This window comes from Geotrypetes seraphini, chromosome 2, assembly GCF_902459505.1.
Source record: "Geotrypetes seraphini chromosome 2, aGeoSer1.1, whole genome shotgun sequence".
Classification (NCBI taxonomy): domain Eukaryota; kingdom Metazoa; phylum Chordata; class Amphibia; order Gymnophiona; family Dermophiidae; genus Geotrypetes; species Geotrypetes seraphini.
In genome coordinates, this window is record NC_047085.1 from 357,616,805 (window position 1) to 357,642,259 (window position 25,455).

Consider the following 25,455-nt stretch of genomic DNA (forward strand, 5'->3'; position numbering starts at 1 on the left):
ATTGTTTTCTATTTTGTTTATTAAGATAAGCCGAATAAGAAATAATTTGTCCTCTTATTGATGCTTTAAAAGCATCCCATAATATTTCTCTAGAGATCTCATCTTTATCATTTATTTGAAAAAAATCTTTCATTTTTATTTGAAAATTTTCACAAAATATTGGATCAGTAAGCAATGTATTATCAAACTTCCATATTGGTCTATTTGTATTTTGATCCGTGATCTTAATTTCAATCCATACCCCACCATGATCAGATAAAATGATTGGATCAATGGCAGCTTTTGTCACTTGATGTGCTAGATGTTTTGATATAAAAATATAATCTATTCTTGAAAAAGAATTGTGAACATGAGAACAGAATGAAAATTCCCGTCCATCAAAATGAAGTATTCGCCAAATATCTATCAAATCACAAGTTTGTATTAAATTATCTAATCCCATTATAAAACATAGAAACATGATGGCAAATAAAGGCCAAATGGTCCATCTAGTCTGCCCATCTGCAGTAACCATTATCTCTTCATCTCTTCCCACGCCTTTTTGAATTCAATCTCTGTGTCCACCACCTCTTCCAGGAGCCTGTTCCACGCATCTACCATCCTTTTTGTAAAAAAGTATTTCCTTAGATTACTCCTGAGCCTATTACCTTTTATATATATATAATTTCTTTAATCATTTTTTCATATTACAACAAGTGTATCAGAAAAATTTATATGATCTTATAAATACACACTTGATTTACCTTCATGACCACTTAAAGTACAACATATCATATTTATATACATATTTTATAATGTTCTAAATAATATGTAATTCATTTAATATGTATGACCAATATAAATAAAATAAACCCCCCCTCTCCCAATCCTATTGCCTTTTAATTTCATCCAATGCCCTCTCATTCCAGAGCTTCCTTTCAAATGAAAGACTCAACTCATGCGCATTTACACCACGTAGGTATTTAAACGTCTCTATCATATCTCCAGTCTACCGCCTTTCGTCTAAAGTATACATATTGAGATCTTTAAGTCTGTCCCTATATGTCTTATGATGAAGGCCACGCACCAGTTTAGTAGCCTTCCTCTGGACCGACTCCATCCTTTTTATAACTTTTTGAAAGCGAGGTCTCCACAGAGTCTTATACAGGGGCATCAATACCTCCTTTTTCTTAATGGCCATACCTCTTCCTATGCACCCTAGCATCCTTCTAGCTTTCACCGTCATCTTTTTAACCTTTTTGGCCATCTTAAGATCATCACATACAATCACACCCAAGTCTCACTCGTCTGTCATGAACATAAGTTCTTCACTCCTTAAACTGTACCATTTCTTCGGATTTTTGCAACCCAAATGCATGGCCTTGTATTTCTTAGCTAAAATTTTAGCTGCCAAATTTCAGATCATTCTTCAAGTTTCATTAGTTCTTTCTTCATGTTATCCACACTACCCAGGGTGTCTACTCTATTGCAGATTTTGGTATCATCTGCAAAGAGGGAAATCTTACCTGACAGCCCTTCAGCAATATCACTTATAAAAGAGGTGGGTCTGCCGGCCAGAGGGAGTAGGCATCTCTCCGGTTGGCTGAACTACAAAAGGTACTGGGGGTTGAGGGTCTAGGGGATTGACATCATTGGTTTTGGGGGGAGGGCTGCTGGCAGGGGAGTAGGCAACCCTCCTGCCTATTGCGGTTAGGGAGGTTGTTTTGTTGGTTTCAGCAGGACGGAGTGGGGCATTCCTCCTGCCGGGGGACTTCAAGGAAAGGGGTGGCGGCAGGAGGGATTGGTAGAAAGCTGGAACGCTCTTCCGGAGGCTGTTATAGGGGAAAACACCCTCCAGGGATTCAAGACAAAGTCAGACAAGTTCCTGCTGAACAAGAACGTGCGCTGTTAGGGCTAGTCTCGGTTAGGGTGCTGGTCTTTGACCAAAGGGCCACCGCGTGAGTGGACTGCTGGGCATGATGGACCACTGGTCTGACCCTGCAGCGGCAATTCTTATGTTCTCCTGCCAGACAGTGTCAGGGGATGGAAGTGAGAGAAATTGGGCATCCCTCCTGCCACTGACAGTGTAAGGTGGGGGTTTGAGGGTGGCAGTGGGAGGAATTGGGCATCCCTCCTGCAGTGGATAGTGTTGGGTGGGGGTTCGGGAGTGGCAGCAGGAGGAATTGGGCATCCCTTCTGCCACAGACAGTGTTGGAGGGAAGGGGGTGCTGCCACAATCAGTTCAGGCAACACAATTCTCTAACTGGCGCCTGTGACATGGGTACCGGTTAAAGAATCGGGGTGGTTAGGCGGGGTTAGGAATCTGTCCTTTAGGGCAGACGCGATTCATAGTAACATAGTAGATGACGGCAGATAAAGACCCGAATGGTCCATCCAGTTTGCCCAACCTGATTCAATTTCAATTTTTTAATTTTTTCTTCTTAGCTATTTCTGGGCAAGAATCCAAAGCTTTACCCGGTACTGTGCTTGGGTTCCAACTGCCGAAATTTCTGTTAAGACTTACTCCAGCCCATCTACACCCTCCCAGCCATTGAAGCCCTCCCCAGCCCATCCTTCACCAAACGGCCATATACAGACACAGACCGTGCAAGTCTGCCCAGTACTGGCCTTAGTTCAATATTTAATATTATTTTCTGATTCTAAATCCTCTGTGTTCATCCCACGCTTCTTTGAACTCAATCACAGTTTTACTCTCCACCACCTCTCTCGGAGCGCATTCCAGGCATCTCCGTAGAGTAGAATTTCCTAACATTGCCCCTGAATCTACCACTCCTCAACCTCAAATTATGTCCTCTGATTTTAACATTTTCCTTTCTCTGGAAAAGATTTTGTTCTACGTTAATACCCTTCAAGTATTTGAATGTCTGAATCATATCTCCCCTGTCTCTCCTTTCCTCTAGGGTATACATATTCAGGGCTTCCAGTCTCTCCTCATAAGTCTTCTGGCGCAAGCCTCCTATCATTTTCGTCGCCCTCCTCTGGACTGTCTCAAGTCTTCTTACGTCCTTCGCCAGATACGGTCTCCAAAACTGAACACAATACTCCAAGTGGGGCATCAACACCTTCTTCCTTCTACTGACTACACCTCTCTTTATACAGCCCAGCATCCTTTTGGCAGCAGCCACTGCCTTGTCACACTGTATTTTCGCCCTTTAGATCTTCGGACACTATCACCCCAAGGTCCCTCTCCCCGTCCGTGCATATCAGCTTCTCTCCTCCCAGCATATACGGTTCCTTCCTATTATTAATCCCCAAATGCATTACTCTGCATTTATTTGCATTCAATTTTAGTTGCCAGGCATTAGACCATTCCTCTAACTTTTGCAGATCCTTTTTCATATTTTCCACTCCCTCTTCGGTGTCTACTCTGTTACAAATCTTGGTATCATCTGCAAAAAGGCACACTTTTCCTTCTAACCTTTCAGCAATGTCACTCACAAACATATTGAACAGGATTGGCCCCAGCACCGAACCCTGAGGGACTCCACTAGTCACCTTTCCTTCCTTCGAGCGACTTTCATTAACCACCACCCTCTGGCGTCTGTCCGACAGCCAATTTCTGACCCAGTACACCACTTTGGGTCCTAACTTCAGCCCTTCAAGTTTGGTCAACAGCCTCCTATGAGGAACTGTATCAAAGGCTTTGCTGAAATCCAAGTAAATTACATCTAGCATATGTCCTCGATCCAGCTCTCTGGTCACCCAATCAAAAAATTCAATCAGGTTCGTTTGGCATGATTTACCTTTTGTAAAGCCATGTTGCCTCGGATCCTATAACCCATTAGATTCAAGGAAGTACATTATCCTTTCTTTCAGCAACACTTCCATTATTTTTCCAACAATTGAAGTGAGGCTCACCGGCCTGTAGTTTCCTGCTTCATCCCTGTGACCACTTTTATGAATAGGGACCACATCCGCTCTCCTCCAATCCCCAGGAATCACTCCCGTTTCCAGAGATTTGTTGATCAAGTCTTTAATAGGACTCACCAGAACCTCTTTGAGCGCCCTTAGTATCTGGGATGGATCCCGTCTGGTCCCATCGCTTTGTCCACCTTCAGTTTTTCAAGTTGCTCATAAACCCCTCCTCCGTGAACGGCGCAGAATCTACTCCATTTTCTCGTGTAATTTTGCCAGACAATCTCGGTCCTTCTCCAGGATTTTCTTCTGTGAACACAGAACAGAAGTATTTGTTTAGCACATTTGCTTTCTCCTCATCACTCTCCACATATTGGTTCCCAGCATCTTTTAGCCTAGCAATTCCATTTTTCATCTTCCTCCTTTCACTAATATATCTGAAAAAATTTTTGTCTCCCTTTTTTACATTTTTAGCCATTTGTTCTTCCGCCTGTGCTTTCGCCAGACGTATCTCTCTCTTGGCTTCTTTCAGTTTCACCCTGTAGTCCTTTCTGCTCTCCTCTTCTTGGGTTTTTTTTATATTTCACGAACACCAACTCTTTCGCCTTTATTTTCCAGCCACTATGTTGGAGAACCATATCGGCTTCCTTTTTCTCTTGTTTTTATTGATTTTCTTCACATAAAGGTCCGTAGCCATTTTTATCGCTCCTTTCAGCTTAGACCACTGTCTTTCCACTTCTCTTATGTCCTCCCATCCTAACAGCTCTTTCTTCAGGTACTCTCCCATTGCATTAAAGTCCATACGTTTGAAATCTAGGACTTTAAGTATCGTGCGGCCGCTCTCCACTTTAGCCGTTATATCAAACCAAACCGTTTGATGATCGCTACTTCCCAGGTAAGCACCCACTCGAAGATTAGAGATACTCTCTCCATTTGTGAGGACCTGATCCAATATCGCTTTTTCCCTTGTGGGTTCCGTCACCATTTGTCTGAGCAGAGCCTCTTGAAAGGCATCCACAATCTCCCTACTTCTTTCCAATTCCGCAGACGAAACATTCCAGTCCGCATCCGGAAGGTTGAAATCTCCCAACAGCAGAACCTCCTCTTTCCTTCCAAACTTTTGGATATCCACAAGTACACCCATGTAGATAGAAGTTCCATCTTCTCTTTTCAGAGCGATCCATATCGCTTCTTCCTCTCCCCAGGTCCCTTGCATTTCAGTCGCTTGGATATTGATCTTTACATAGAGAGCTATTCCTCCACCTTTTTGACCATCTCTGTCCTTCCTAAAAAGATTATATCCCGGTATGTTTGCATCCCATCCATGTGATTCACTGAACCATGACTCTGCGATAGCGACAATATCTAGATCTGCCTCTAACATCAGGGCTTGCAGATAATGAACTTTGTTGCTTAGACTGCGAGCATTTGTGGTTATCGCTTTCCAGCTATTTTTCAGCGATAATCACCTTTTTCGTATGGATTTTTGTTTCATTTCACTTTCCGTTGCAATACTAAGAAATGAGTTGCCGATATTGTTTATGTTGCAGTCTTTACTACTATCACATCTTTTCTGTATAGGACACCAGTGTGTGATTCTCAGCTGCTTCTTAGGCGGCTGCAGAAATCGGCATCCTATACAGAATTTCTCCCTGAATGTATGAATAGATGTCCATTTAAATTTCAAAGCTCTTGCATTATGAGCTGTTACATGAGTGAAAGAGAAGCCTAATGGTTAGTGCAGTGGGTTGAGAACCTAGGGAACTAGGTTTGATTCTCACTGCATCTCCTATGACAGTAGACAATTCACTATATCCTCCATTGTCCTTAGTACAAAAACTTAGACTGTGAGCCCACTGGTAACAGAAAAAGTACCTGCATATTATATATGTAAACTGCTTTGGCTGTACCACAGAAGGCAGTATATCAAATGCTCTGGAGCAAAATGCAGTTTGCTAGCCAATTAGAGTATATGCTTGTTGATGGTAGCCCTTACCCTATTTGAATTTATTCTCACCTGATCAGCTATCAAGTACAGAAGCTCTCCTAAAGCAGGTAAAAGGCATTGTTTTAATTTGCTGTTCCTGAAGTTCTCTCTAATTAGTTCGGTTAACAAAGTAACTGCCTGAAAAAAAGAAAAAAAAATTGAGGTACACAAAGCACTGGCGTAATTATCATGGAAATCATACAAAGGACTACCAAAGCCAGCGAGGCCTTAAACATCACTCACAAAATGAAAAAAACAAAACAAAAAAACAAAAAATTTAAAACAAAGATTAGTGTTTATTGCTCAATAGACATCACCTTTCTACTCAATGGCTCTAAGGCATGAACATTATACCACCATCATTTTAAAAGCCTTCAATTACAGTATTTCATCTCAGTGTTTGCATACTACTTGCAAAATGTCTCAAATACTGAATACATTTCTGACACTGAATCTTATCTGATTTGGTTCAATTTCACTAGACAGGAAATCTAGGAGGTTATTCTCTAACTGGGTGCTCATATTTTAGCGCCACTTGGGCATGTGAAAGTACAAAATACTAAATACTCATGGGTAAGTGTACATTTATGCGTACATTTATGCGCAAAATATTTTAAGCACTATTCTATTAGGTTGAGCATTAAGTGGCATAGTGCATAAATGCAAAGGGAGAGCTCACATGGGCATGTCATGGGAGGAACAAGGGCAATGCTGCTACTTATGCATGCCATTTACAGAATACTGTAAATTATATGCACTTTTGCTGCATTTAGACACCCACAGCTACACAAAGTCTATGGTTGGTGGAAACCAAAGATGCTTACCTGTAGTAGGTGTTCTCCAAAGACAGCAGGTATATATTCTCATATGTGAGTGACATCCATAGAATCCGGCATGGATACATACCAAGTCAGTGAAATTTTTTTAGGCAGTGCTGGTGCCTTTTTGCCCAACGTTGGCTCGTGGGCCCTGCAGTTCAGTAACAAAACTAATAAACCAACTAGGGGAGGTAGCTGGATTGTAAGAATATATACCTTCTGTCCTCGTAGAACACATGCCATAGGTAAGTAACTTTGCTTTCTCTGAAGACAAGCAGATTTTCATATGTGGGACTCCCAAGTTGCCAGGATCATGACTGGAGAAGTAAAGAGGACATGATTCTTGTGAAACTCAAAAAGAGTTGGCAGGAAAGTTGGCACTCAGAAAGTAAACAGATTTTACAGAGCAGCTTGCCCAACAACTGTCTCTTCTAGAGTTTTGCTCTAAACAGTAGTATGAAGTGAAGGTATAATCGAACCAAGTGGCCATGGAAAACATTGAACTGAGGAGACGCACACCTACGTTGGGTGGGAAGATACTTACTAATGCGCATTGCGGGCAGTCATAAACTTCCAAAAATTCTTAAAGTGCATGTACACTTTGGTAGCTGTCCGAACTGGGCTCCATGGATGATGTCACCCACATGTGAGAATATGCTACCTGCTTGTTCTGGGATAATAGATGTACAGCAGAAATGGGCCACTGAAACTGCCATAGCCCTTACATTGTGAGCTGTTACAGGGCCCTGTAGCATCAGCCCAGCCTAAGTATATGCATAGGAAATACAATCCGCTAGCCAAATAAAGAGGGTTCTCTTGATAACAGGAGTTCCAATTCTGTTAGGATCAAAAGCCACAAAGAGTTGAGAAGAATTTCTAGAGCATGTTTTTGGACTAAAGTGTGGAGAGCTGCTATACCTGGATAGGGATGTGGTTTTAGGAAGAAAACTGGTTGAGATGGAATTGCAAGACAACCTTAGGAAGTAACTTGGCATGCATATGGAGGACTTCTCTATCCTGGTAGAATCTTGTATAGGGTGGATCTGAAACAAGTGCTTTAAGTTCACTAACCCAGCATGCAGGCGTTAGGGCTATGAGAAAAACTACTTTCCAACTAAATTGTTTGAGTAAGCAAGTTGTGAGTGGTTCAAAGGGAGACTTCATAAGAGCAGAGAGTATCTCAGTAAGATCTCAGGCTACAGGTTGGGGATTGATAGATGGTTTAGAATATTAAAGTCCTTTCATGAACCTGCATACAAAGGCATGAACAGAAAGTGACTTTTATCTAATGAAGAATGAAACCTGCCCTGATAGCACAAAGATGAACTCAAACTGAGTTATTTAGGCCTGAAATTGATAAAGAAGGTAGTCCAAAACAGATGGCAGTGGACGTATGACACATTCGAGAGAGGGGCACACTAGGCAAAGAATCTGGACCATTTGAAGTGGTAACACTGTTAAGTGTAGGGTTTTCTGGATGCTTCAGTAACAGTTGAGACAGGAACGGAAAGTGTGTAGGCATTTATGTGCTCAGTAAGAGATACACCATGAGTGTTAATGAGCAAGGGTTGGAATGTAAGAGACAGCCACTGTTCTGTGTGAGTAGCATTGGAAACAGATGCAATTTGTAGGGTTCACGACTTGAGAGCTATAGAAGGAGAAGGAACCATGGTTGATGTGGGCCTAAGTAGTGCATTTGACCTAGTTGATCATAATAAATTATTGGAATGTCTGGATGCTATAGGCATACATGGTCAGGTTTTGAAATGGTCTGAAGGCTTTCTAAAATCTAGAACATACCAAGTAAAGCTTAACAATGAGTTCTCAAAAAGCTGGAGCAATCCTTGTGGAGTACCCACAAGGATCCTTTGCCTCCACTGCTCTTTAACATCTATTTAGTCTCTTTAGGCAATAGATTATCTCATTATAAAATCAAATTATTTAGCTAACGCGCCTTAGTAAAAGGAACCCTAAGTTTTATTTCTATAACCACTCTAATACTTTTTAAAAACGACAGATAAAATATATTCATGAGAAAACAACCATACAAATATGTAAAGACTAAGGATTGCAATTTATTAAAATTATACTATCTAATGAGTAACATGTAAAACATAAGGAAAAATTAGGTTCTTACAAGCAGGAATATATCTCATGACCAGCAGGTGGAGACTGAAACAAAATTGTGGAATAGTACATAAGATGTACCTTCCTCTATTCCTAACAGTCTGCCGAATAGCCAAGCAGAACTAAGAACTTGAAACAGAAATAAACAATACTCCGAACATGAGTAATAACTAATATACCCAAATGCTGTTGGAAAATGCAGAGGAAAGATCCCAGAAAGAAAATGTCCCCACAGCTCGCCAGCTAAGCCAGCCGAGCCACAGCCGCTGTTCTTCAATTCTCCATGGCTCTAGAAAAATACTAGAACCCGCAGAAAAAAACAAAATCTGCCCACGCAACAGCCATAAGAACAACATGACAATAGACAGAGTGAGGTCCTATACCGGTCTGGAGAAGCTAAAAGAAAGTAAATTAGCAGGTAAGAATCTAATTTCTCCTTCTTTAGCACTCACCAGACCGGTATAGGAAATCTTACAAGCGCGACGTACCAAAGCAGTCCCCATCATGGGTGGGACCCCCGAAGGGCCGACACCAGAACACACTCACCAAACACCGTGTCCCAATGCGCCTGAACGTCCACACGGTAGTATCTGACAAAGGAATACAAGGAAAACCAAACAGCAGTCTTACAAATGTCCACTGGAGGCACCCGCGAAGACTCAGTCCAAGATGCCTCTGGACCCCGAGTGGAAAGAGCCTTGAGAAATTTCGGAACAGTCTAGTTCAGAAGAAGAAAAGCGGATGCAATAGTCTCTTTGATCCAACGCATAATGGAAGCCCTAGAAGCGCCATCCCCTGATGAGGACCCGCAAGAAGAAATTATCTGATCTCCTGAAGTCCTGTGTCCTCTGCACAGAAGAGCAAAGAATCTGACAGACCTCTAACTTGCGCAAGTGCTTCTGCTCAGAAGATCCGTCCCGACTACTCAACACCGGGAGGACCACTGCCTGATTGACATGAAAAGAAGAAACTATCTTTGGCAGAAAAGAAGGATCAGGCCTCAACACTACCCGCTCCCTAGAAAACTCCAGGAAGGGAGACCTACAAGAGAGAGCCTGCAGCTCCAAAACATGTCTAGCAGAACTAATAGCCACCAAGAAGACCGCCATAAGAGTAAGGTCCCTCAATGAGCAGGCACCCAAAGGCTCTAAAGCAGGGATGTCCAACCCGCAGCCCCGTGAAGAATTTTGTGCGGCCCCACTCGCACTCAAAAACAATGCGGTGTTTTCCTCTGCTGCCCCCAGCTGTTTAACATCTCTCTGGCTCCCTCCTCCGTCTTGCTGCAGCGTTCACTCAAAGCCACGGGTAGAGGCTCCTACGTGCCTCCTGTGGCTGACCTGGAAGCATTCCCTCTGATGTCTGCCCGCGGCTTTGAGCGAACACTGCAAGACGGAGGAGGGAGCAGGATAAAGGTAAAAACCCGCAGCCCAGAAGGGAGACAGGCGTGTTGAGGGAACGCTTCCAGATCAGCCGTGGGGGGCTTATGGGAGCCGCTGCCTGCGGCTTTGAGCGAATACTGTAAGCCGGAGGAGGGAGCAGGAAAAAGGTAAACACCTGCGGCACAGAAGGGAGAAGGGCGTGAGACTTGAGAAGGCTTGAGAGGGAGGGAGCACAAACTTAGGAAAAATGATGGAAGGAAGGAGGGAGGGGCATGAACCTAGGACACAGAATGAATTGAAAGATAAGAGGGGAGCATGAGCCACAAGATGGAAGAATGGAGGGAGTAAGGGAAAGAGATTCAGAGATGAGGAAGATAATAGAAAGGGAGAATTGGGTTTCTGAGAGAGGGAAAGGGATGGTGCAATTGGGGAGATAAAGAAAGAGGAGAACTGTTGGGCAGAGAGAGAGAGAGAATTATTGGGCATCAACTGAACCTTAGTTCTTAATTTCTTTGAAGCTCACCGTTTTCCCCCTTCCTATTATTTTTTCCCTTACTCGTCTTACTATCATTAACTTGTATTTCTTTCCCTATTTTTTCCTTTTGTACCATATGCTTTGACAAGTCAGTCATATTTATCTGGTTGGTTTCCCCTTGTTAATTGTAATTCATTATTTTACTCCTTTGTACATCATTTAGAATTTTGAATTAGTGATTAATCAAATCCATAATAAACTTGAAACTTAATATAATAAATTAATGGTGGTGGGAGAGGAGTGAGGTAGAGATGCATGGGTACAGAGAGAAGGGGGAGAACATTCTGGGCAGAGGCAGTGGCGTACCTAGGGTATGTGGCACCCGGGGCCCATCATTTTTTGACACCCCCCCCCCCCCCCTCATGTAAAATTTTTTTTTTTTTTTTTTTTGCAATAACCATGAAATGGAATAAATGGTCAGAATAGAAACAGGCAGTGAAAATTTTCTTTTTTTTTTTTTTTTTTTTTTCCAAAGTATTTTTATTGAGAATGGCAAAAGGTCCAGACAAGCAACCATGGTCTGTACAGAAACTTATACATTATCAAAAAGAACACAGAATGAGAGTAACAGCAACAACAAGCATGAACAAGCCTCTCCCAAGAGAAAATTGCCAATGAGAGGCATAGCAATACACAACAAAAGGCCAAAACTTGGGGCAAGCAAACAAATCCCACCCCAGAACCCACAAGAATAATAAGCCGGACTAGACCCTCAGCCATATTTTATAATGAAAAAAACCCCCACAAGCAACAACACCCAGACCGCTCACCAGACACACCAATCCGCACAACAAGCACCCAAGAAACACCCAGCCACCACCCAGACAAAACTACCAGACACACCTACCCCACCAAGCCCAGACCCAACCCCCCCTCCCCAGAGAGTGCAAGCGCAAAGTGGACCGTGAAAAGGGCAGCTGCAGAAGTGGAAAGCCCCAGATAAGTAGGTTAGCTAAAGAAAGCCCACAGATAGAAGAAATCAGGATAACAGAAGTTCCAACAAATGCTCCCACAGAAAATTTTCTTTTATTGAACCTCATTTATGTAACCATTATTCCAAACATAACATAACATAAATTATGTCTGAATTGTCATGACATCAGAAGTACATATGGAGTAGTTGCAGGTGATGCTTGGGACAGTTCTGATTATGTTAGTTTGGTTTTATGTGTTTTTTTAATAGAAGGGTTTTTATTTCTTTTTTTAAGGTTTTGTAGTTTGTGGTCGAGGTCAATAGGTTGTAGAGTTGGGGGTCAAGTGTTGCAGCTCGAATGGCTAGGAGGTTGTCGAACAGTTTTTTTCTTTTGACGTTTTTGGTTGGAGGGTGTGTGAATGGTGCGTGAGTTCTCCTATGTCTGTTTGAAGTGGATTGAATTATTTAGCTGAAGAAATTAGTTACCCCCCCCCATTCCACACACATTAATTCTCTTCCATTTTTGTTCCCATTATAAAAAAACACTGATAAGTTCCCAGGAAAAAAATACATTAAAATAAGAAGTGAAAACAAAGGCCCCTACAGATGAGAACATAACATAAGAATAGCCTAACTGGGTCACACCAATGGTCCATCATGCCCAGTAGCCCATTCTCATGGTAGCCAATAGTGCTGCCCGATTCAGAGAAAAATATTTCATTCGATCCGATTCACCCTGTTGAATCGATTTTTTCGATTAGATTCACTGTTAATGACACCGCTTTTTAAGTTTAAACAAAGTATAACAATAAATTTCACAACAACAATAAATTTCACAAAGTACTTAAAAAAAAAAAAATCACATTTTTCCATTAAAGCAGTTCTGGAGACATTTGCTTGAACAGTCTTTTTTCCCAGTCCATAAGCAAGCAATATGAAAAAGATTTCCTTAATTATCTACTCAAACATTTTTGCTATTTACTTTCATTGTACCTATACTATTATTCAGTAGAAAAAATGGACTTAACTGTGCAGGAAATGAATCTCCTCATACACCCACCATATAGTGCAAAAATGTGCAAAGGTCTGTTTTTTTCTTTCGATCACTACATAGCCTAATGCCACACAAGCAGCGCTGTTACAAACATATTCTGAAGGTCAATGCTAAGGTTGACAAAGTTTCCTTCCTTGGACCAGAAGGAGATACTGACAAACCACTGGAAGAGATTCTAAAACAACTACCCAGAAATAACACCCAAAGACCCACTCAGTGTGTGAACCAGTTGAGTGGAGTGGACTAACTGGGGGTGGAAATGGGCCCAGAGTTTGCTCAGCAGAATTTCCCAGACTACCTCTTCCTCTCAACACACTGACATGCTACCACCACCACCAACACTAGGAACACCTCACCGAGTATGCCAGCAATGCTTATAAACTTTATAAAACACATTATTATATTTTCTTATAAAGCATATATTTTAACTGAACTCAGCCTTGCCATTCACAAAAATAGAAAAGTTCCCATTTCAAGCTGTCTCATGTACACTTTTCAAATCTAACATATTGTAATCACAAAACAGAAAATAAAATTATTTTTTTCTACCTTTTGTTCTCTGATCAATATTCAAATCTTGTTGGTCCCAGGCTCTTGTTGTCTTGCTTGCCAGGGTCTCCTTTCTCCGTGCTAACCATCCGTCTGCTATCTCTGTTCTCCCCTTCCGTTTCCCTTCCCTCTCCCGGAGATCTGGCATCTTTCCTTTTTTTTGTCTCCATCCACAGATTCACCTTTTCTCAACTCCCCACCACCCCAGGATCCACCATCTCTCCCTTTCTGTTCCCAACTATCCTCCTATCCAGTATCTCTATCCCCCCTCCACACCATCCCCTGTTTCCAAGTTCTCTCCCTTTCTGTTCCTTCCCTCCCTAAATCCCATTATGCACCATCTCTCTCCCACTCCTCTGTTTTTAGACCCATTATTTCTAACCCCCAAAGTCTGGCATATGCATGTATCTTTGAACCCCCCCTTCCCTCTCTCCCTCTGTGTACTTTTACACCAGGACCCCCCTCCCCCGAAGGTCTGTCCCCCCTCCGAAGGGCTACACCCCACCCCTGAAGACCTGCACCCCCCGAAGGACTTTACCTCCCACCCGAAGGTCTGTCCCCCTCTGAAGGCCTAAACCCCACCCCTGAAGGACTGCACCCCTCCCCGAAGGCCTGCACTCCCTTGAAGGTCTGCACCCCCCCGAAGGCCTGTCCCCCCCTTGAAGGCCTGTCCCACCCCCTTGTAGGCCTGTCCCCCCTTTAAGGCCTGCCTGCCTGCCTTTCCCCCCTTTGAAGGCCTGTCTCCCCCTTGAAGGCCTGCACCCCCCTTGAAGGCCTGCACCCCCCCTTGAAGGCCTGCACCCCCCCTTGAAGGCCTGTCCCCCCCCCTTGTAGGCCTGTCCCCCCCCTTGTAGGCCTGTCCCCCCCCCCTTGTAGGCCTGTCCCCCCCTTGAAGGCCTGCCTGCCTTTCCCCCCTTGAAGGCCTGCACCCCCCTTGAAGGCCTGCACCCCCCCTTGAAGGCCTGCACCCCCCCTTGAAGGCCTGCCTGCCTTTCCCCCCTTGAAGGCCTGCACCCCCTTGAAGGTCTGCACCCCCCCAAAGGCCTACACCCCCCCCCCCCGAAGGTCTGCACCCCCCTGAAGGCCTGCCTGCCCCCCTTGAAGGCCTGCACCCCTTGAATGTCTGCACCCCCTCCCCCGAAGGCCTGTCCCCCCTTGAAGGCCTGCCTGCCTGCCTGTCACCCCCTCCCCCTTGAAAGCCTGCTTGCCTGCCCGCCCGCCCCACCCTGAAGGCCTGATGCCCCGACCCACCCCGAAGGACCGCTCGCCCCCCTGGCCTCCCCGCACCACCTATGAACAGCCGCAGCAGGATCGCGAAGTCAGCGTCGGGTACCAGCCCTAAGGGGGTGTTCCCGGCCTTGCCGTTCAGTCCCCCGCCACCCCCGAAGGACCGCTCGCCCCCCTGGCCTCCCCGCACCACCTATGAACAGCCGCAGCAGGATCGCGAAGTCAGCGTCAGCGATCCCTGCTGCTTCCTGCGCCACGGTCCCGCCCCTCCTCTGACGTCAGAGGAGGGGCGGGATCGCGTCGTAGGAAGCAGCGCAGGGATGCTGACGCTGACTTCGCGATCCTGCTGCGGCTGTTCATAGGTGGTGCGGGGAGGCCAGGGGGGCGAGCGGTCCTTCGGGGGTGGCGGGGGACTGAACGGCAAGGCCGGGAACACCCCCTTAGGGCTGGTACCCGGGGCGGCCCGCCCCCCCCGCCCCCCCCCTAGGTACGCCACTGGGCAGAGGAAGCCTCCTGGATGTTGGGTTTTTATTTTGGGGGGAGGGTATTAAAATAAGTGTCAGATTGGGCCTGGGGGGAGAGCTTATGGGGCCAGAAACAGAGGGCAGAGAGAGAGATGGTGGGAAATAGTCTGAAGGGAGAGAAGTTGGACCTGGGGTGGTGTGGAGGAAGAGGGACAGAGATACTTGAAGGGAGAACTGTTGGCAAGAGAAAGGAAGAAATGGTGGACCTGGGGAAGGGAGGCAGGCAGACAGGGGAAGAAATGGGATGGGGGACAGTTGGGAAGACAAAGGGAGAGAAGTTGGATCTAGGAATGGGAGGGAGAAAGAAATGTTAGGCCTGTGGATGGAAGGCAGAGAGATGCAGCATCTCTCTTTTTTTTCTCCATTTCATTGTTCAGCATCGAGGGGGGGAGGGAAGAAGAAAAACAGAAAAGAGAGGGAGCAAAATGTTGGACCATGGAGATAGAGGAGGAGAGATTGAACCATGGAAGGGCAGGAGGAAAGAGAGCTGGGATAAGATGATGCTAGGGGATGGAAAGAAAGGGACAGCGAATTATAGCCTGACCAGTGGAGAGAGGGAGGGGGATTCTGAAAGTGGTGAGTCATGTGGATGAGGTCAAAAGAGAGATGACGAGTGAGAGAGCAGTGAGTATAGTGGTAGAAATGTGGTAATGGGGATAGAAGGGAATAGGAGGCTGGGAAAGGAGTGAGATGGGAAATGGGAGAGCTAGGGACTGAGAGAAGATGGAGAATTGAGAGATAGCTGAACATTTAAAAAGAAGAAGAGTGAGAAAGAAGGCAAGATTTGAGTGGACAGAAGCAGAAAAAAAAAAGTTAAGAAAGCTGAAAGGGAAAAATCAATACTTTGGAGATAGGCATAAGAAGGAAATGGAACGAGAGAAGAGGAGAAAAAAATGGACAGCAGACACTGGAAAGAGAATTAATTGAAGACAGACAAAAAAGCAGAAACAGAAACTGGGACCAAAATGATAGAAAAACAAAACATCTAGACAACAAGGTAGAAAAAATTGTTTTATTTTCAATTTATTAACTGGAATATGTTAGCTTTGGGATATGTACATCACAATTATTTTTGTATTCAGTGTTGTAGTCTTATACAGCTGATTAGGGGGAGGGACTGGAGCCCAAAATTAGTGGATGGGCACCAAAGTTTCTCCCCGCCTGAGTGCAATTTATAAATATTTGAGTTAGTGGGGTTTCCCAAGCCCTGCCAACTGAAGACATCTTCCTCCAGTCTGTCAACTCAAACTCTCCAAGCTTTGCAGCCAATGGCAATATCCTCAAGCTGCTCCAGATTTCATGCATGCATGAAAGCCAAAGGGGTGGAGAAGGGAGGAGGGAAGGCAGCAGCTCTGCAATATTGCTGCCAGCTGCAGAACTTGGGAAGTTGGAGGGGGAGGAGGTGGCTGTCAGTTGGTGAGGCTTGGGGATCCCTACTAGCTACAGCAGGGGAGATATTCATTCAAAGTGGGAGGCCCTAAAAAGCAGTAATATTTACCTTGATTAAACGATCCTCCACGTGCGCTGATAGCTGATTCAGCCTCCCCGTTCTAATGAGGCTCACCGTAGCTGTAATAGAAGTGAATGGGAGAACCATGAGCGCGTATCCCTGCTCACCAGAATGGGATGCGGAAGCCTGTGGCTGCTCCCACTGTCAGCGGTGCACATGGAGGGATCACTCAGTCAGGGTAAGTATTACTGCTTTTTTGGGTTCCTCTCCACAGTGTCCCTTTAATGAACGTTTATTATTAGATATATACATCTTCTATATTAGTGATTGCAAATTTGGGACCTGCTCAACCTTTTTTTGCTCATCGGCTAGTGTTAGTGTTTGTGCAGCCCCAGAAAAAATTTTTTCAGCCAATGTGGCCCAGGGAAGCCAAAAGGTTGGACACCCCTGCTCTAAAGGGAGGGTGCACCAGCCCTGACAGGATCAGATTGAAAGAGGGAACAGACGGCCGCACGGGAGGCTTGAGCAATTTGACCGCCTGCAAGAAGCGAATGGCATCAGGAATGGCAGACAACTGCTGACACCCCCCCCCCCACGAAAGACTGACAAGTCCACCAGCAGAACCCGGAGAAAAAAATCAAGCCAGGCCCCTGACCAGGCCATCCTGAAGAACTCGAAGATGTTAGGCAGAGAAGTGCGAAAAGAGACCACTCCACGCATCCCACATCAGTCCTCAAAGATACACCACACCTGCACATAAGCCCGAGATGTGTCAAGTCTCCGAGACCCCAAGAGGGTGAAGATAACTTCATATGAATACCCCTTCTTACCTAGGTAGTCCCTGCAAGAGCTCAGCTGTAAGACAAAAGGGACTCGGATCGAACATGGGAAAGGGCCCTGAGTTAGCAGATCAGGCAAAAGAGGCAGATGAAGAGGATCCAACACCAGATGCCGCACCCGATCCACGGATGTCGGGGCCAATCCGGAGCCACAAGAACCACCAGGCCCGGGTGACGAACAATGCAGAGAAGAACTCTGTCCATTAATGGCCACGGCGGAAACATATACAACAGCCCCTCCGTTGGCCATGGTTGAACCAGAGCATCCAGACCTTCGGCATGACTGTCTCTGCGACGACTGAAGAAGTGGGGTGTTGTGGAGTTGACACTCATGGCCATCATGTCCATGAGGGGCTGATCCCAAGACTGCACTATCAACTGAAAGGCCATGTGTCTTAGATACCACTCTCCGAGATAAAGCATGGGACGACTGAGGAAGTCCACCTGAACATGCTCCACTCCGGCTATATGAGAGGCCGAGATGTCCTGAAGATGGGACTCTGCCCAGACCATGAGCAGAGCCGCCTCTTACGCTACCTGAGTGCTCTTGGTGCCCCCTGACGATTGACATAGGCCACCGCCATGGCATTATCCGACAGAACTCTAACTGACTTTCCCAACAAGGAATGGAAGGTTAACAGCGCCAGACGGATGACTTTGATCTCCAGCACATTGATCGACCAGGACGCCTCCTCTGTGGACCAGGTGCCCTGAGCTGAATGACCTAGACACTGAGCTCCCCAACCGAGGAGACGGGCATCTGTGAGCAGCACCGTTCACTGAGGGTGATCCAGCCAACGAAGACTGCAGCGTGTCATGCATCTCAGAGGAACAGGGAGATCCAAACTGTGCCTCAGGGGTGACCACCTCTGAAGCAGAGCATGCTGAACAGGCCCGCGCCCACCTTACTACGGCTAGAGAAGGCGCCATCGACCCCAAGACTTGGAGGTAATCCTGTGACCGAGGACACTGGGACGCCATAAGCAGGTGAATCTGAGACTGCAATTTGCTTACCCGGGCCTCTGGAAGGAAGACCTTCCCCAAGGAGGTGTCGAACAGAACCCAAGGTACTCAAGACGCTGAGATGGGGCCAGCCGACTCTTGGAAAGGTTGACCACCCATCCCAGTAACTGCAGAAACTCCACCACCCGAGCCATAACCCGGTGCTCTCCTGAAATTATTTTGTCCAGGAGAGATGCACCAGAATGCCCTCTGTCCTCAAGGCCGCCGCGACGACTACCATAACCTTGATGAACGTCCAGGGAGCTGTGGCCAGACCAAAAGGAAGTACACAGAACTGATAGCGCTGACCTAAGATTGCAAATCGAAGGAATCGCTGATGGGAGGCCCGAATTTGAACATGCAATTAGGCCTCCCTCAGATCGAGAGAAGTCAGGAACTCCCCCAGCTGAACTGCCAGAATGACAGACCGCAGTGTTTCCATGCGAAAAGAGGGAATATTGAGATCCCTGTTGACCCCTATTAAATATAAGATGGGCAGAAAGGTCCCCTCCTGCTTGGACACCACAAAGTAAATTGAGTACCTGCCACTGCCACACTCCTGAGGGAGTACTGGAACAACTGCTTTGAGATCGAGCAAGCGTTGAAGGGTCTGACTAAATGCCTGCGTCTTCCAGGCTAGAAAATAATCTGGCAGAGAGCGGGCAAACTCCAGAGAATAACCGTCCCATACCACCTCCAGGACCCACTGATCGGACGTGATCTTGGCCCACTTGAGGAAAAACTCACGCGGCCGGGCACCCACCGGAACCAAAGGGGGCACCAGCAAAGAGTCATTGGGTAGGACGGGCAGTGGGGGAACCAACAGAGGGATTCCCAGCCCCCCAACGGCCCCCCCCCCCCGAAAGAACTGTATGCGCTGTTAAAAACAAACCTCGAAGCCTGGAAAGTAGCAGCCCCAAACCCAGGGCGGTCTTTGCGGAATTCCCACAGACGCCCACGGGCAGTGCCACCCCGAAACATCGGGCGGACACGGTCTTCAGGCAGGCGAGGCACCTTAGAGTCCATCAGAGTCTGAACTAACTTATCTAAATCCTCTCCAAACAAAAAGGGAAATTTAGCAAGCTTAGTTTTGGACACGGCATCCGCCGACCAAGCGCAAAGCTACATGGTATGTCACACAGCCACTCCAAAAGCCATAGACTGGGCAGATGTCCGCACCAAGTCATAGAGCATCTGAGAGGAATGAGGCAGCCATCTCAATTTTTGCCACCTCCTGATCCACTAAGGACCAGACATCAGACTCACGATCCAGGACACACTCGGCCCACTGAAACACGGCGCAAGCCACCAGCCCCCTCCAAATAGATGCCTGGACTCCCAAGGCAGAGACATTAAAATTCTGTTTAAGAATGGTCTCCAACTTACGCTGCTCAGAGTCCCGTAAGGCAGAACCACCCTCAACAGGCACGGTATGCCGCCTAGCAATCACTGAGACCACCGTGTCCACCACTGGCAATTTCAAAGTAGCCCTATCCCCCTCCGGGATGGGATACAAATGAGCCAACCGAAATGGTACCTCCAGCGTATTCCACTGCACCAGTACAAGATCCCGAAAATCCTAATGCATGGGAAAAGAGCGGGAAACAGCGCAGATCCCCCTAAGAGGGTTCCCCGCATGTGGGTTCTCCAGTGGCATTTCTTCAAAATGCAGCACCGAGGAGACCTGCTGAATCAGGTCTGGTAGCTCATCCTTCTGAAAAAGGCGCACCAGACGCCTCTTCGCTGGAAGGCGGGAAACTCGACACCCCGCTGCCAGCAGCCATCCCAAGAGGATCCTGGAATTCCTCAAAAGGGTCCAGGTCCTCATCCAGGCCAACACGCTCCTCTGATCACCAATCCGCATCCCAAGCCACCCGCGGGCGCTTAGACAAGGGAGGAGAAAAAGGGGACGCCAAAAGAGAAAAAGGAGGCAAAGCCACAGGAGGTGCGGAGGGAACCCACCCAAAACTCCAGGGGTGCACATGGGACCCCCAGCCACCTGAAAAGCGGCTCTGCACAAAGCAAAAATTAAATCAGGGGAAAAAAACCCCGGGGGTGCCATAGGACTCCCTGCTACAGGGGGAAGATCACCCGCCAAAAATAACCCCTCCAGGGCCTGTAGCGGCTGGGAAGCATGAACTGTGGGCAAGCCGGCATCAGCTGTTAAAAAATCAGCCGAGAGGGAGTCCCGAGTCGAAACGGCGGTAAGGGAATCCTTTTTACCCTTACCATCGGCAGCTGAGGAAATCCCTCCGTGGGCGGTGGGGAAGACTGGGCTGCCCCACTGCTCCCTGCCGACTCACGAGGCACTAGCAGCAGGGAGCTCTGGACTCCTGCAACTGCCAAGTTCAGGCCAGCCACAAGTTCCTCGCATCTGGACCAAATTGTGCACCACTTCCCCTGAGAAGTGCTCAAATACAGTAAATTATAGCGTATTTAGAGGGAAAGCAACCCTTCAGACTGGCACTACCCCAGGATTTTTTTTTTTTCAGAACAGACTCCACAGGCTCTCAAAGCAATATGCCTTGCTTGAATTAGGGGGCAAGGTTTACTGCTGAGGCACCTCTATAAAAATGTTAGGGAGGTGAAGGAAATGGGGGGAGGGACCCAGCACGAGACCCGCCAGGTTTGACACCACCGAGGTAGATTGGACCCCCAAACAGAGCCCACCCAAGCTCAATCTGGCACAAAAATGGTTGACTAGGATCCCTAAACAAATTCCAACAGCCCTATCAAGGGAGATGGTACAGCTCCTCACACCTGCTGAGACTGAAAGAAAACTGATAGGAATAGGGGAAGATACCTCCTATAATAATAATAATCAGGTTATATACCGCAAGGACGTAAAGTTCTATGCGGTTTACAATAGTTTTTTAAAAAAAAAACAACAATAAAAGAAGTTGAATAGAACTAAAAAAGTTAAAAGCCACAGTTTTGTTTCAGTCTCCACCTGCTGGTCATGATGAGATATATACCCGCTTGTAAGATTTCCTATACCGGTTTGGAGAGTGCTAAAGAAAAAAATAATCATCTTTAGAAACAGGAGGCAATCATCTGTTTTGTCATATTTGAATTCAGCACATAAAAATCCATCATGAATAGCACTTTCAAAAGTAGATTACTTCTAAAATATGACTGGGATCTGAAGTGCTTGTCTTGTGTTCTGCAGCACATTATTCTGCGCTCTCTTCAGTATACAATTATGGTAGCTATTTTCAGGGAAGTTTGAAAGTATAGAAGTCAAGCATCCTATTTAATGTCAGTAGATATTTGTTAAAAACAAACAAAAAAACCCCCAAGAGTCAGTAACTATTTACATTCTGGAAGCCAAACATAGGAAATCACAGCAGATAAAGACTATAGTATATGACCTATCCAGTTTACCCATCTATACCAATTACTAAGCTCTGGAGGTTTTTTTTTCTTCCTTAGAGAATCTCTGTACTTGTCTCATGCTCGTATTTTCCAGTTTTGCTGGGAGATTGTTCCATGCATTCACTAACTTTCCATAAAGAAACTTCTCCTCAGATTATTTCTGAGTCTATCACCATTCACTTTTCATCCTATGCTCCCTTCATTTCAGAGCTTCTTTTCAATTGAAAAAAGCCTACTTCCTGTGCATTTATGCCACAGAAGTATTTAAATATCACTAACATATCCCCCCCTTATCCCACCTATTTTTTTTGAAAATTTTCATATTAAGATTTTTAAGTCTGCCCCCATAAGTTTTATGACAGGGACCACTCACCATTTTAGTAGCCACCATCTAGACCAGGGATCTTAAAGTCCCTCCTTGAGGGCCGCAATCCAGTCGGGTTTTCAGGATTTCTCTAATGAACATGCATCGAAAGCAGTGCATGCACATAGATCTCATGCATATTCATTGGGGAAATCCTGAAAACCCGACTGGATTGTGGCTCTCAAGGAGGGACTTTGAGACCCCTGATCTAGACTAACTCCATTCTGTTTCTATTTTTTGAAGGTGCAGTCTCCATATTACTCATATTATACATATTACTCTAAATGGATTAAATGAGAGACTTCTACTGAGGCACAATAACCTGCTAGACATTCCTCTCCCTATGCACCTGTGTAGGAACACAGCTTAGTGTAAAAAGATAAATAAATTATGTCAAGGAATAAGTCACATCAAAATAGCTCCCACATTTCACCCCTATCTACTGAGAGGAACAGACTGTCAGAAAAATATTTGTTTTAAAGTTTATTCAGCAAACAGAAAAAATCTTCCAAGACAATTCTAAGAATCCTATGACAGAAATCTAAGATAGTAAAATGAACCAGAATCAGGCTGTGACCCTGATGAAACTGTTTATCCCAATATTTCTCAACCCAGTCCTCAGGAAGAGTCCTCAGGAAGATAATCATCATTCTAGTAGAAAGGCATATGACTCTTAACCAGTAGGTTATGTGGCCCTACAAGGCATCATCTACATTTTTCAGCTCCGCCTCCTCTGACACTGATCCGTGATCCTCAGTTCGTACCAAAGCAGTCAAGAAGCACTACAAGAAAGAAAGAGGAGGGGTACGAGGAACTCCCCAACCAGCCCCTAAGTTTACTCTGACCTTAAAGAAAATTAATTAATTTCGGACAACCTTCATCAGGGGTCCATGGTAATAAAGGTAAAAAGAAAAATATCACAAAAAGAAGCCTGGAAAAATAGCGTTTGGTAGCACACCAGTGAATCTCCGAAATGCACTACAAGTTCGTCACTGGTGTGCTACCAAACGCTATTTTTCCAGGCTTCTTTTTGTGATATTTTTCTTTTTACCTTTATTACCATGGACCCCTGATGAAGGTTGTCCGAAACACGGACCGTGTTGGGTCCCCCGTCTGGTAAAAGGTTTTTAGTTAAGATTTATTTGTCAAAATAAAATTTGCCTGCACCGTGTACAAGTCTGCAGTTTTGGTTTGTTTGCTCATATAACAATCCATACCACAGCACAACAGGCATTAACATAGAAATAACAACTATACCCCTATGTATGTACCCCTATATGTATTGAGCATATAAACTCTTGTTCATGTATTCCAATTTTTTTTTTTATATGCCAGAAAGAATTTTACCTGTGTAGCATTCTCCATATGACCTCTGAAGCATGGCAGACCTGCCATTTGAACCCTAAGAGAACTGACCACCAAGTCTTTTGCTAGTTCATCCTGCAGAAAAGCTAGAATAACCGAGAGAGGAGCCTGACACGGCTCAACTCCCTGTCTAGCACACCAACTCTGAAAAGACCTCAAAGCCTTGGTATATGCTGTCACTGTTGCAGGTTTCTTGGTATTATGAAGAGTAGCAATCACATCCAAATACCATTTGCACACTAAACTCGCATGCTAGGAGCCATGCCATAAGTCAAAAATGTTCCGGATCCTCTAGAGTAGGGGTCTCAAAGTCCCTCCTTGAGGGCCGCAATCCAGTCGGGTTTTCAGGATTTCCCCAATGAATATGCATGAGATCTATGTGCATGCACTGCTTTCAATGCATATTCATTGGGGAAAACCTGACTGGATTGCGGCCCTCAAGGAGGGACTTTCAGATCCCTGCTCTAGAGATACTGGACCCTGAGAAAGAAGACCCAGATGCAGCCTGATCAGAATCGCTGATCCCTCTGCAGCCTGATCAGATCCGCATACCAGGGATAAAGCGGCCAATCCGGAGCAACCAAAATCACCAACTCCAAATGAGCCACTATCCTCCGGATGACCCTGCCTATTATGGGTTATGGAGGAAAGACATATAACTGTCCAGTTTGAGATCAGGACTGAACTAGAGCATCCACTCCATTTCTTCCTGACTTGCATCTGTGGCTGAAAAAGCGAGGAACCTTCTTATTGGCCACTGATGCCATCACATTGAATGTCAGAATTCCCCAGCACTGTACAATCAGGGACAATGCCACTGACCCTGAATTGGATAGTCATTGCAATGCCTTCTCCAGTCGTCGGAATCACCCAGGAAGAAACGCGGAGGGGCACGTCCTTTGTCAGAGACTCTAGTTTGAGCCATCACTGCATGCTGCAGCGAGCTTCGAGCTTCCAGGGCAGAATTAATTTGTCTGTGGAGACCAGTGAGACAGCAGAGAATCTTGGAGGGACTTAAGGTGAGTTCTCGCCTAAGAAACAATCTCTATGGAGGCCACCATAGACCCCAGCACTTGCAGATAGAATCAAGCTGACAAAGCTTTGAGAGCAAGGATCTCCTGAATCTGATGCCACAACTTCAGTTTGCATGTCTACAGAAGAAAAACACGGCCTTTTGCCATGTTGAAGTGAACTCCTAGATACTCCAGGGACTGTGAAGGTACTAGATTACTCTTCTGGAAGTTGATCACACAATCCAGGTCTTGCAAGAGTTGGATGACCCTCGTCATTGCTGGCTTGCAGTCACCCTGGAGGGGATCAACCAATTCTCTAGGTACGGATGGACCTGTACCTCCACTTTGCGAAAATGTGCTGCTATCACTACCATCACCTTGCTGAAGGTTTGCCAGCTCAAAGAGAAGGGCTGTGAACTGGAAGTGCTGCCCTAGCACGTGATACCACAGGTACCATCTGTGCTGGAAAGATGGGGATATGCAAATAGGCCTCCGTGAGATCCAGCGAAGTCTAAAACTCCCCTGGTGACCAAGTACACCATTTCCATGCAGAATTGAGGCACCCTGAGAGCAGCAGTGACCACTTTGAGATCCAGAATGGGCCTTGACTGAGTCTTTCTTGGGCATAGTGAAGTATATAGAGTATCTGCCCAAGCCTGATTCAGTGGATGGCACATCTTCCATGGCCTCTATAGCTAAGAGCCACATTACTGTTGCCCAAACTTTTTCTGCTTTCTCGGGGCATCCAGTGGGAGCATCCACAAAGAGATGATAGCAGGGAGGAAATTTCCAGCTTGTTGCCTTCCCAGATAATGTCCAACATCCACTGGTCTGAGTAAATCACAGCCTAGGTCTCCCAGTGGGTTGAAAGCTGCCCCCCACTCTGGGGTAGAGTGGCTTCACCCTGGTGTCATTGGGACTTCTTAGGGCCACTGATGGATGTGACACAGTGCCCTGAATGTCTGGCTCCCCTGAAACACTGCCGGGAAGCTGAAAATGCTCTCTGCACAGAACATAGCACTCTATCAAAAACATAGAGATCCTTGAAAGAAGCTGCCTTCTAAACATGAGTACAGGAG

At 45.8% G+C, this 25,455-nt stretch overlaps 1 protein-coding gene across 5 annotated transcripts in view; it reads right to left on the reverse strand.

Annotated features, from left to right (window-relative positions):
- The window catches only part of ULK4 (unc-51 like kinase 4), a 487,365-nt gene that overhangs the window by 279,208 nt on the left and 182,702 nt on the right, over positions 1-25,455 (reverse strand). For all 5 annotated transcript variants that reach the window (XM_033930453.1, XM_033930452.1, XM_033930451.1 and 2 more), the window contains one exon: positions 5,873-5,980. In XM_033930453.1, coding sequence (XP_033786344.1) covers positions 5,873-5,980 — 108 coding nt within the window. The remainder of the gene's footprint in view (positions 1-5,872; positions 5,981-25,455) is intronic.